We start from the raw sequence: 12,444 nt of genomic DNA, 5'->3' as shown, positions 1-12,444 counted from the left end.
ATAAGAATAAGGAGTTACAAACACAAGAAACAAACAAAGCTAATTAATCGAGTGTGACAACCTTTTGAAGTCCATGCTAGAGAAAGTCCTCTTCCTCCTCCTGTTGGACGACTCTCAGTGGTAGCAAGCAGCCCTCTCCGTAAGACTCTGTGGCCTTGGTGTCCACATAACTCTCAAATTGCCCTACCAGCCTTCCTTTACTCCTATGCAAAAAACGACCTTACAAGAGATAGCCTACCAGAACCTCTGCTTAGATTAGCAGGGACACATGATCCTGCTTTTACTGAAGGTTCTAATCAGTGGGGAATGCCCTTGCTGCCCCCAACACCAACTTTGATCAAAAAAAAAAAAAAACTGTCCAGCTGAGACAGCCCAGCAGTTGAGAAAACACCTCCTCCACCTCCTCCCCCTCCTCCTCCTCCTTCTGCTCATCCTCCTCCTCCTCTCCGCCTCCTCTTCCTTCTCCTCCTCTTCCTTCTCCTCCTCCTCTTCCTCTTCCTTCTTCTTCTTCTTCACCTTCTCCGTCTCCTATTCCATCTCCTCCTCCTCCTCCTCCGTCGCTCACCGTAGCTGGCACTAACCTTGGTGACACTGTTCTTACAGTGCTGGCGGCACCGTTCTTCACCCCTTCACGCTTGCCCGCTCCCCGGACACTCTGCGTCCCCTTTCTCCCCAACCGGGTACTTGGTGCCCCACCCCCCCTCACACACACATACAGGGGCCTGACGGCTGAGTGGACAGTGCTCGGAATTCCTAATCCTAGGGTCCGGGGATCGATCCCCGGCAGAGCCATAAACAAATTGGGCAGAGTTTCTTTCACCCTGATGACCTTATTCACCTAGCAGTAAATAGGTACCTGGGAGTTGGACAGTTGCTACGGGTTGCTCCTGGGAATGTGGGTGTGTGCGTATGTTAGATATATATATATGTAGTAAATATAGAGAAAAAATAGTTTGGTAAGAAAGACGGGGTCCAGGAGCAAATAGCTCGATTCTGCAGACACCGATAGTAAATAAACATGGGTTTACATTGGTAAATAAACATTGGTTTACATTGGTAAATAAACATTGGTTTACATTGGTAAATAAACATGGGTTTACATTGGTAAATAAACATTGGTTTACATTGGTAAATAAACATGGGTTTACATTGGTAAATAAACATTGGTTTACATTGGTAAACAAACATTGGTTTACATTGGTAAATAAACATGGGTTTACATTGGTAAATAAACATTGGTTTACATTGGTAAATAAACATTGGTTTACATTGGTAAATAAACATTGGTTTACATTGGTAAATAAACATTGGTTTACATTGGTAAATAAACATTGGTAAATAAACATTGGTAAATAAACATTGCAAAAAATATGAGGATGATTAAGACCGAGGTTGATAGCAGGAGGCTACAAGATGACCCTAGACAAACTGAAGGAATGGTCCAACAAATGGTTTCTACAGTTCAACCCAAGTAAATGTTAGGTAATGAAACTAGGCGGAGGAAATAGGAGGCCAGACACTGGATACTATATAGGAGACGAAGTCCTCTACGAAACGGACAGATAGAAAGATCTACGAGTTGACATCACGCTGAACCTGTCTCCTGAAGCCCACATCAAAGAATATCATCAGCGGCGTATGTGAGGCTGGCTAACATCATAACTGCTTTTAGAAACTTGCGTAAGGAATCATTCAGAACCTTGCATATGCCAAATATTTAAGACAAATCCTTGAATATGCGGTTCCAGCATGGAGTCCATACCATGTCAAGCACAAGACGAACTTGGAGAAGGTACAAAAGTATGCCACTAGACTAGTCCCAGAACTAAAAGGCATGAGTTCCGAGATAACGCTGTGTGAATTGCACTCTACGTCACTGGAAGACAGACGAGTTCAGGGAGACTTGATCACCACACACAAAATTTTTAGGGGAACTGACAAAGCTGACAAGGATAAACTATTCAACACTGGGGGTACGCGAACAAGGGGACACAGGTGGAAAGAGTACCCAAATGAGCCAGAGGGACGTTAGAAAGAACTATTTCAGTGTCAGAGTAGTTAACAGGTGGAATGCACTAGACAGTGATGTGGTGGAAGCTGACTCCATACTCAGTTTCAAATGTAGATATGATAGAGTCTAGTAGGCTCAGGAATCTGTACATCAGTTGAGTGACAGTTGAGAGGCGGGACCAAGGAGCCGGAGCTCAACCCCCGAAAACACCACTAGGTGAGTACACACACACACACACACACACACACACACACACACACACACACACACACACACACACACACACACACACACACTCACACACTCACACACGCACACACTCACACACACACACACACACACTCACAAGCACACACACACACACACACACACACACACACACACACACACACACACACACACACACACACACACACACACACACACACACACACACACACACACACACACACACACACACACACACACGCACACATACACACACACACACACACACACACACACACACACACACACACACACACACACACACACTCACACAAAGTGTGTTTGCAAACGAGAACCCAAAGGAGAAGATTCTAACAAGGAAGAGCTACCTGCAAATGTGGGAGAAATGTATTCCTCCAGAGAAACATGACAAGGGAGGAGAGAGCCATGGCGGCAGAAGCAAGGAAGAGGCGCAGGGCGAGAGGGGAAAACCAGGAAATCACAACTCCTAACACAACATCCCAGAGGTGAGGGGGAAACCCACAACCAGCTACCCAGTAACACCAGAGGGAGCGCAACCCCACCACCCTCCTCTGCATAGAAAACCCCCCTACCCTAAACCCTCCCTGCCCCCACTCAAATGCTCAGCCAAATCTCCCACCCCCCACCCTTCTACCCCTTCCCTCCTCCTGCCAAGTCCCCCCTCCCCCCTTTTCCTTCCTGTCCTCCCTCCCCTTTCATCCCCGTCCCTTCCCCTCCCCCTTCACTTGACCCCCCACCCCTCATCCCAGTATCCTCTGAGACCCTGTTATCCACCTCACAGATCCTCACACCCATGGAACAGCTACCCCCATCAGCAGAACACTCACCAAGGAGGCGATTTGAGAAGGGACAGAAGAAAGTGAGCCTCAAGGCAATGTACACTAACATAGATGGAATTACAAATAAAGCAAATGAGCTTGGAGAATGGGTACTAGAAGAAAACCCAAACATAATAACTCTCACAGAAACAAAGCTAACGAAAACCATAACCAATGCAGTGTTCCCACAGAACTATTATGTTATGAGGAAAGAGAGGGAAGGAAGAGGTGGTGGTGTAGCTCTGCTGGTAAGAAAAGGCTCGGATTTTGAGATGGTTATTCAGGGATGTGAAGGTTTCAGTGACTACATAACAGGTACCGTAGCAACTGGAGGGCAAAAAATTATAGTCGTGGTCATATATAATCCACCATCAAATGACAGAAGTCCCAGATAGGAATATGATAGAAACAACATGGCCAACATTAACATAATAGAGAGAGCAGCTTCTGTTGCTAGCAGAAATGGATCTGGACTACTAATTATGAGAGACTTCAACCATGGGAAGATAGATTGGGAGAACAGAGACCCGCATGGAGGACCAGAAACATGGAGAACTAAGCTGCTGGACGTGGCAACAAGAAACTTTCTAAGCCAGCACATCAAGGAACCAACAAGAATGAGAGGAGAAGATGAACCAGCAATGCTTGATTTGATATTTACCCTAAATGAGTGGGATATAAGGGAAGTTAAGATGGAAGCCCCCTTGGGAATGAGTGACCACAGTGTATTGAACTTTGAGTACCTGGTAGAGATAGGAATTATCTCGCCCAAAAAAGAACTAGGAATCAAAAGGCTGGCATACCGAAAGGGGAGTTATGAAGATATGAGAAGTTTCCTAAGTGAAATACCTTGGGACACAGACCTCAGAGATAAGTCTGTACAAGATATGATGGACTATGTTACCCAAAAGTGTCAGGAGGCAGTAAACAGATTCATCCCGGCCCAAAGGGAAAAATCCGAGAAGCAACAGAAGAATCCATGGTATAATAGGGCATGTATGGAAGCAAAGAAACTGAACAACAGGGCGTGGAGGAACTTCCGGAATAACAGAACACCAGAAAGCAGAGAGAGATACCAGAGAACCAGGAATGAGTACGTCAGGGTGAGAAGAGAAGCAGAGAAAAGTTATGAAAATGGTATAGCAAACAAAGCCAAGACCGAACCAAAGCTACTCCACAGTCATATCAGAAGGAAAACAACAGTGAAAGAACAGGTAGTGAAACTTAGAACAGGCGAGGACAGGTATACAGTGAATGACAAAGAGGTGTGTGAAGAACTCAACAAGAGGTTCCAGGAGGTCTTCACAATAGAACAAGGTGAGGTCACTGTGCTAGGAGAAAGGGAGGTAAACCAGGCGGCCTTGGAAGGGTTCGAAATTACGAGAAAGGAGGTCAAGAGACACCTGCTGGATCTGGATGTTAGAAAGGCTGTTGGTCCAGACAGGATCTCGCCATGGGTACTGAAAGAGTGTGCAGAGGCACTTTGCTTGCCACTCTCCATAGTGTATAGTAGGTCACTGGAGACGGGAGACCTACCAGAAATATGGAAGACGGCGAATGTGGTCCCAATATACAAACCGGGCGACAGGCAAGAGGCAATGAACTACAGGCCAGTGTCCTTGACTTATATACCATGCAAGGTGATGGAGAAGATCGTGAGAAAAAACCTGGTAACACATCTGGAGAGAAGGGACTTCGGGACAAACCGCCAACATGGGCTCAGGGAGGGTAAATCTTGCCTGACTGGCTTAATAGAATTCTACGACCAGGTGACAAAGATTAAGCAAGAAAGAGAGGGCTGGGCAGACAGCATTTTTTTGGACTGTCGGAAAGCCTTTGATACAGTCCCCCATAAGAGGCTGGTACATAAGCTGGAGAGACAGGCAGGAGTAACTGGAAAAGTGCTCCAGTGGATAAGGGAATACCTAAACAATAGGAAGCAAGGAGTTACAGTGAGGGGTGAGACCTCAGATTGGCGTGAAGTCACCAGTGGAGTCCCACAGGGCTCTGTACTCGGTCCTATCCTGTATCTGATATTCGTGAACGATCTCCCGGAGGGTATAGACTCATTCCTCTCAATGTTTCCTGACGATGCCAAAATTATGAGAAGGATTAAGACAGAGGAGGACTGCTTGAGGCTTCAAGAAGACCTAGACAAACTAAAGGAATGGTCGAACAAATGGTTGTTAGAGTTTAACCCAAGGAAATGTAATGTAATGAAGATAGGTGTAGGGAGCAGGAGGCCAGTTACAAGGTATCATTTGGGAGATGAAATTCTACACGAGTCAGAGAGAGAGAAAGACCTGGGGGTTGATATCACGCTAGACCTGCCCCCTGAAGCCCATATCAAGAGCATAACATCAGCAGCATATGCCAGGTTGGCCAACATAAGAACGGCATTTAGACACTTGTGCAAGGAATCATTCAGAACTTTGTATACCACCTATGTCAGACCAATCCTGGAGTATGCAGCCCCAGCATGTAGTCCATATCTAGTCATGCATAAGACCAAACTGGAAAAAGTTTAAAGGTTTGCCTCCAGACTAGTACCCGGGCTGAGAGGTATGAGCTACGTGGAGAGACTACGGGAATTAAACCTCACGTCGCTAGAAGACAGAAGAGTTAGGAGGGATATGATCACCACGTACAAGATTCTCAGAGGAATTGACAGGGTAGATAAAGACGGGCTATTTAACACAAGGGGCACACGCACTAGGGGACACAGATGGAAACTGAGTGCCCAAATGAGCCACAAAGATATTAGAAAGAACTTTTTTAGTATCAGAGAGGTTGACAAATGGAATGCATTAGGCAGTGATGTGGTGGAGGCTGACTCCATACACAGTTTCAAGTGTAGATATGATAGAGCCCAAGAGGCTCAGGAACCTGTACACCAGTTGATTGACAGTTGAGAGGCGGGACCAAAGAGCCAGAGCTCAACCCCCGCAAGCACAAATAGGTGAGTACACACATGTACGTTCACATCGAGAGAGAAATTAATTCAGTTACTAACACAATGAAAAATATAAAATATAATTATTGTGTTAAAAGCCAGTTATTACATACACTGACCAACATGGCTGACAGTGTCCCAACAGTGTACACTGACCAACATGGCTGACAGTGTCCCAACAGTGTACACTGACCTTCATGGCTGACAGTGTCCCAACAGTGTACACTGACCAACATGGCTGACAGTGTCCCAACAGTGTACACTGACCAACATGGCTGACAGTGTCCCAACAGTGTACACTGACCAACATGGCTGACAGTGTCCCAACAGTGTACACTGACCAACATGGCTGACAGCGTCCCAACAGTGTACACTGACCAACATGGCTCACAGTGTCCCAACAGTGTACACTGACAAACATGGCTGACAGTGTCCCAACAGTGTACACTGACCTTCATGGCCGACAGTGTCCCAACAGTGTATACACTGACCTTCATGGCTGACAGTGTCCCAACAGTGTATACACTGACCAACATGGCTGACAGTGTCCCAACAGTGTATACTGACCAACATGGCTGACTGTGTCACAACAGTGTATACACTGACCAACATGGCTGACAGTGTCCCAACAGTGTACACTGACCTACATGGCTGACAGTGTCCCAACAGTGTATACACTGACCAACATGGCTGACAGTGTCCCAGCGAGATACACTGAGCTTCAACTTCTCCACAAACTTGCCAATATTCAACCTGGCTCCCAGAGATGGAATTTCAATATGCAAATGAAGCCAGAGGAACTTCGCTGCGAGCGGAATAAATTCCCAACACAACCAATCGTGCTTCTCGGTTTAACTGCGTCTCGGTTCCTTCAGTAAACAACCATTTAGAGGTTTGTTTTATAGCTGTGAGCTATAATAAACCGATACACACTGGTGGTTTCATTTGTGGCGTCTGAGTTGGTTAATTGTTGATCAGGTCTTCTGAGTGTGATGTTATGGTATTGTCAGGGTGTTGATCTGGTCATCTGATGGTCTGGTGCTCTGTTGGTCTGGTGCTCTGATGGTGTTGGTCTGGTGCTCTGATGGTGTTGGTCTGGTGCTCTGATGGTCTTGGTCTTGTGCTCTGATGGTCTTGGTCTGGTGCTCTGATGGTGTTGGTCTGGCGCTCTGATGGTCTTGGTCTGGTGCTCTGATGGTGATGGTCTGGTGCTCTGATGGTCTTGATCTGGTGCTCTGATGGTGCTGGTCTGGTGCTCTGATGGTGCTGGTCTGGTGCTCTGATGGTGATGGTCTGGTGCTCTGATGGTCTTGATCTGGTGCTCTGATGGTGCTGGTCTGGTGCTCTGATGGTGATGGTCTGGTGCTCTGATGGTGCTGGTCTGGTGCTCTGATGGTGCTGGTCTGGTGCTCTGATGGTGCTGGTCTGGTGCTCTGATGGTGATGGTCTGGTGCTCTGATGGTCTTGGTCTGGTGCTCTGATGGTCTTGGTCTGGTGCTCTGATGGTGATGGTCTGGTGCTCTGATGGTCTTGATCTGGTGCTCTGATGGTGCTGGTCTGGTGCTCTGATGGTGATGGTCTGGTGCTCTGATGGTGCTGGTCTGGTGCTCTGATGGTGCTGGTCTGGTGCTCTGATGGTGATGGTCTGGTGCTCTGATGGTGATGGTCTGGTGCTCTGATGGTCTTGGTCTGGTGCTCTGATGGTGATGGTCTGGTGCTCTGATGGTGCTGGTCTGGTGCTCTGATGGTCTTGGTCTGGTGCTCTGATGGTGTTGGTCTGGTGCTCTGATGGTCTTGGTCTGGTGCTCTGATGGTGTTGGTCTGGTGCTCTGATGGTGACGGTCTGGTGCTCTGATGGTGTTGGTCTGGTGCTCTGATGGTCTTGGTCTGGTGCTCTGATGGTGTTGGTCTGGTGCTCTGATGGTCTTGATCTGGTGCTCTGATGGTCTTGGTCTGGTGCTCTCATGTGCGATGGTCTGGTCTGATGGAGCTGACCTCGTCTGATGGGTCTGGCCTCGTCTGATGGGTCTGGCCTCGTCTGATGGGTCTGGCCTCGTCTGATGGGTCTGGCCTCGTCTGATATGGGTCTGGCCTCGTCTGATGGGCCTGGCCTCGTCTAATGGAGCTGACCTCGTCTGATGGGTCTGGCCTCGTCTGATGGGCCTGGCCTCGTCTAATGGAGCTGACCTCGTCTGATGGGTCTGGCCTCGTCTGATGGGTCTGGCCTCGTCTGATGGGTGCTGGCTTGGCCCCATAATTGTGTAGTAATACATTTTGCAAATGTTTTTTTCTCTTTTTCCACGTTTTTTTTTCCCTGTTTAATCACGTTCTATTTCCTGTTTCTAAATTGGCTTCTCTCCGAATTGGTTGTTCGCACTTTTGACCTTTCCTTACTTGGCTCCTCTTTTTTTTTCGTTTAACTGGTTACTTTATTCAGATGTTGTTTATATTTTATAGGAAGATCTACCCAATATTATATCTTTCAGTTAATCCATCTATATGAAGCAGAATATGTCTGTTTTATATCTTTCCGTGTTTATAGTCCCGACGCTAAAGGCTAGTCTCATGAAACTTTGTGCGCACTGCCAGATACCCCATCTGTCAGTTATGTCAGTTATTCAGCCAGCCAGACAGCCAGCCAGCCAGCCAGACAGCCAGCCAGCCAGACAGCCAGCCAGCCAGACAGCCAGCCAGCCAGACAGCCAGCCAGCCAGCCAGACAGCCAGCCAGCCAGTCAGTCAGCCAGCCAGCCATCCATCCAGCCAGCCAGACAGACAGCCAGCCAGCCAGCCAGCCAGCCAGCCAGCCAGCCAGCCATCCAGACAGTCAGCCAGCCAGCCAGCCAGCCTGCCAGACAGACAGCCACCCCGCCAGCCAGCCAGCCAGCCAGCCAGCCAGTCAGACAGCCAGCCAGCCAGCCAGCCAGCCAGCCAGCCAGACAGCCAGCCAGCCAGCCAGCCAGCCTGCCAGACAGCCAGCCAGCCAGCCAGCCAGCCAGCCATCCAGACAGCCAGCCAGCCATCCAGACAGCCAGCCAGCCAGCCAGCCAGCCAGCCAGCCAGCCAGCCTGCCAGACAGACAGCCACCCTGCCAGCCAGCCAGCCAGCCAGTCAGACAGCCAGCCAGCCAGCCAGCCAGCCATCCAGCCAGCCAGCCAGCCAGCCAGTCAGCCAGTCAGCCAGACAGCCAGTCAGCTACCAGTGACTAATGGGGCACGTTCAGCACACAAAGCCAAATAGAAATATAACCGACCACAATAATGCCTCCGGCGCTTATCTTCCAGGACCTCCAAGGCTTTTTTACTGGCATGCTTTTGGCAGCTGTTGTGGAAAGGAAGTTGGGAGGAGAGAGAGAGAGAGAGAGAGAGAGAGAGAGAGAGAGAGAGAGAGAGAGAGAGAGAGAGAGAGAGAGAGAGAGAGGAGAGGCCTGGCACTGGGAAGGAAGAAGTGCAGTACAAAAATAGTTTAGTGAACCACAAATTGCCAAATGTGCTTTTGTTTCTTCACGAAATTAAACATAAATATCAAAATATAATATAATATAATGTGAGAGATAAATATAGATTAATGAGGAAGAGAGAAAATGAAATGAGGATAACGAGGCAGTAACTAGCAGGGATGAGAGGCAGGGAACGAGGCAGTAACTAGCAAGGATGAGAGGCAGGGAACGAGGCAGTAACTAGCAGGGAGGAGAGGCAGGGAACGAGGCAGTAACTAGCAGGGATGAGAGGCAGGGAACGAGGCAGTAACTAGCTGGGATGAGAGGCAGGGAACGAGGCAGTAACTAGCAGGGATGAGAGGCAGGGAACGAGGCAGTAACTAGCAGGGATGAGAGGCAGGGAACGAGGCAGTAACTAGCAGGGATGAGAGGCAGGGAACGAGGCAGTAACTAGCAGGGATGAGAGGCAGGGAACGAGGCAGTAACTAGCAGGGATGAGAGGCAGGGAACGAGGCAGTAACTAGCAGGGATGAGAGGCAGGGAACGAGGCAGTAACTAGCAGGGATGAGAGGCAGGGAACGAGGCAGTAAGTAGCAGGGATGAGAGGCAGGGAACGAGGCAGTAACTAGCAGGGATGAGAGGCAGGGAACGAGGCAGTAACTAGCAGGGATGAGAGGCAGGGAACGAGGCAGTAACTAGCAGGGAGGAGAGGCAGGGAACGAGGCAGTAACTAGCAGGGATGAGAGGCAGGGAACGAGGCAGTAACTAGCAGGGATGAGAGGCAGGGAACGAGGCAGTAACTAGCAGGGATGAGAGGCAGGGAACGAGGCAGTAAGGTTATCACACAGTGTATCACTGCTGTGTTATCATGCCCGTATCATCAACAAGCCTCAGGTTATCACACAGTGTATCACTGCTGTGTTATCATGCCCGTATCATCAACAAGCCTCAGGTTATCACACAGTGTATCACTGCTGTGTTATCATGCCCGTATCATCAACAAGCCTCAGGTTATCACACAGTGTATTACAGCTGTGTTATCATGCCCGTATCATCAACAAGCCTCAGGTTATCATACAGTGTATTACAGCTGTGTTATCATGCCCGTATCATCAACAAGCCTCAGGTTATCACACAGTGTATTACAGCTGTGTTATCATGCCCGTATCATCAACAAGCCTCAGGTTATCACACAGTGTATCACTGCTGTGTTATCATGCCCGTATCATCAACAAGCCTCAGGTTATCACACAGTGTATTACAGCTGTGTTATCATGCCCGTATCATCAACAAGCCTCAGGTTATCACACAGTGTATTACAGCTGTGTTATCATGCCCGTATCATCAACAAGCCTCAGGTTATCACACAGTGTATCACTGCTGTGTTATCATGCCCGTATCATTCACTGCTGTGTTATCATGCCCGTATCATCAACAAGCCTCAGGTTATCACACAGTGTATTACAGCTGTGTTATCATGCCCGTATCATCAACAAGCCTCAGGTTATCACACAGTGTATTACAGCTGTGTTATCATGCCCGTATCATCAACAAGCCTCAGGTTATCACACAGTGTATCACTGCTGTGTTATCATGCCCGTATCATCAACAAGCCTCAGGTTATCACACAGTGTATTACAGCTGTGTTATCATGCCCGTATCATCAACAAGCCTCAGGTTATCACAAAGTGTATTACAGCTGTGTTATCATGCCCGTATCATCAACAAGCCTCAGGTTATCACACAGTGTATCACAGCTGTGTTATCATGCCCGTATCATCAACAAGCCTCAGGTTATCACACAGTGTATCACTGCTGTGTTATCATGCCCGTATCATCAACAAGCCTCAGGTTATCACACAGTGTATTACAGCTGTGTTATCATGCCCGTATCATCAACAAGCCTCAGGTTATCACACAGTGTATCACAGCTGTGTTATCATGCCCGTATCATCAACAAGCCTCAGGTTATCACACAGTGTATCACTGCTGTGTTATCATGCCCGTATCATCAACAAGCCTCAGGTTATCACACAGTGTATTACAGCTGTGTTATCATGCCCGTATCATCAACAAGCCTCAGGTTATCACACAGTGTATTACAGCTGTGTTATCATGCCCGTATCATCAACAAGCCTCCAGGTTATCACACAGTGTATCACAGCTGTGTTATCATGCCCGTATCATCAACAAGCCTCAGGTTATCACACAGTGTATCACAGCTGTGTTATCATGCCCGTATCATCAACAAGCCTCAGGTTATCACACAGTGTATCACTGCTGTGTTATCATGCCCGTATCATCAACAAGCCTCAGGTTATCACACAGTGTATTACAGCTGTGTTATCATGCCCGTATCATCAACAAGCCTCAGGTTATCACACAGTGTATTACAGCTGTGTTATCACGCCCGTATCATCAACAAGCCTCAGGTTATCACACAGTGTATCACTGCTGTGTTATCATGCCCGTATCATCAACAAGCCTCAGGTTATCACACAGTGTATCACTGCTGTGTTATCATGCCCGTATCATCAACAAGCCTCAGGTTATCACACAGTGTATTACAGCTGTGTTATCATGCCCGTATCATCAACAAGCCTCAGGTTATCACACAGTGTATCACTGCTGTGTTATCATGCCCGTATCATCAACAAGCCTCAGGTTATCACACAGTGTATCACAGCTGTGTTATCATGCCCGTATCATCAACAAGCCTCAGGTTATCACACAGTGTATCACTGCTGTGTTATCATGCCCGTATCATCACCAAGCCTCAGGTTATCACACAGTGTATCACAGCTGTGTTATCATGCCCGTATCATCAACAAGCCTCAGGTTATCACACAGTGTATCACTGCTGTGTTATCATGCCCGTATCATCAACAAGCCTCAGGTTATCACACAGTGTATCACTGCTGTGTTATCATGCCCGTATCATCAACAAGCCTCAGGTTATCACACAGTGTATCACA

General features: G+C 47.9%; 1 protein-coding gene across 1 annotated transcript; it reads right to left on the bottom strand.

Annotated features, from left to right (window-relative positions):
- Positions 1-7,026: 7,026 nt before the first annotated feature.
- LOC138365693 (probable serine/threonine-protein kinase samkC) lies at positions 7,027-8,286 on the bottom strand. The gene has a single exon (XM_069326184.1). The coding sequence runs from the start codon at positions 8,284-8,286 to the stop codon at positions 7,027-7,029; it is 1,260 nt and encodes a 419-aa protein (XP_069182285.1).
- Between the last annotated feature and the right edge of the window lie 4,158 nt (positions 8,287-12,444).

Source organism: Procambarus clarkii, chromosome 17 (genome assembly GCF_040958095.1).
Source record: "Procambarus clarkii isolate CNS0578487 chromosome 17, FALCON_Pclarkii_2.0, whole genome shotgun sequence".
In the NCBI taxonomy this organism is placed as follows: Eukaryota; Metazoa; Arthropoda; class Malacostraca; order Decapoda; family Cambaridae; genus Procambarus; species Procambarus clarkii.
Note: the sequence above shows the minus strand (reverse complement) of the source record. Positions and strands in the feature narration are given on the sequence as shown.

What these genes read in the sequence shown, in the direction of transcription:
- LOC138365693 (XM_069326184.1), bottom strand. Translation starts at nt 8,286, where the DNA reads ATGGGGCCAAGCCAGCACCCATCAGACGAGGCCAGACCCATCAGACGA.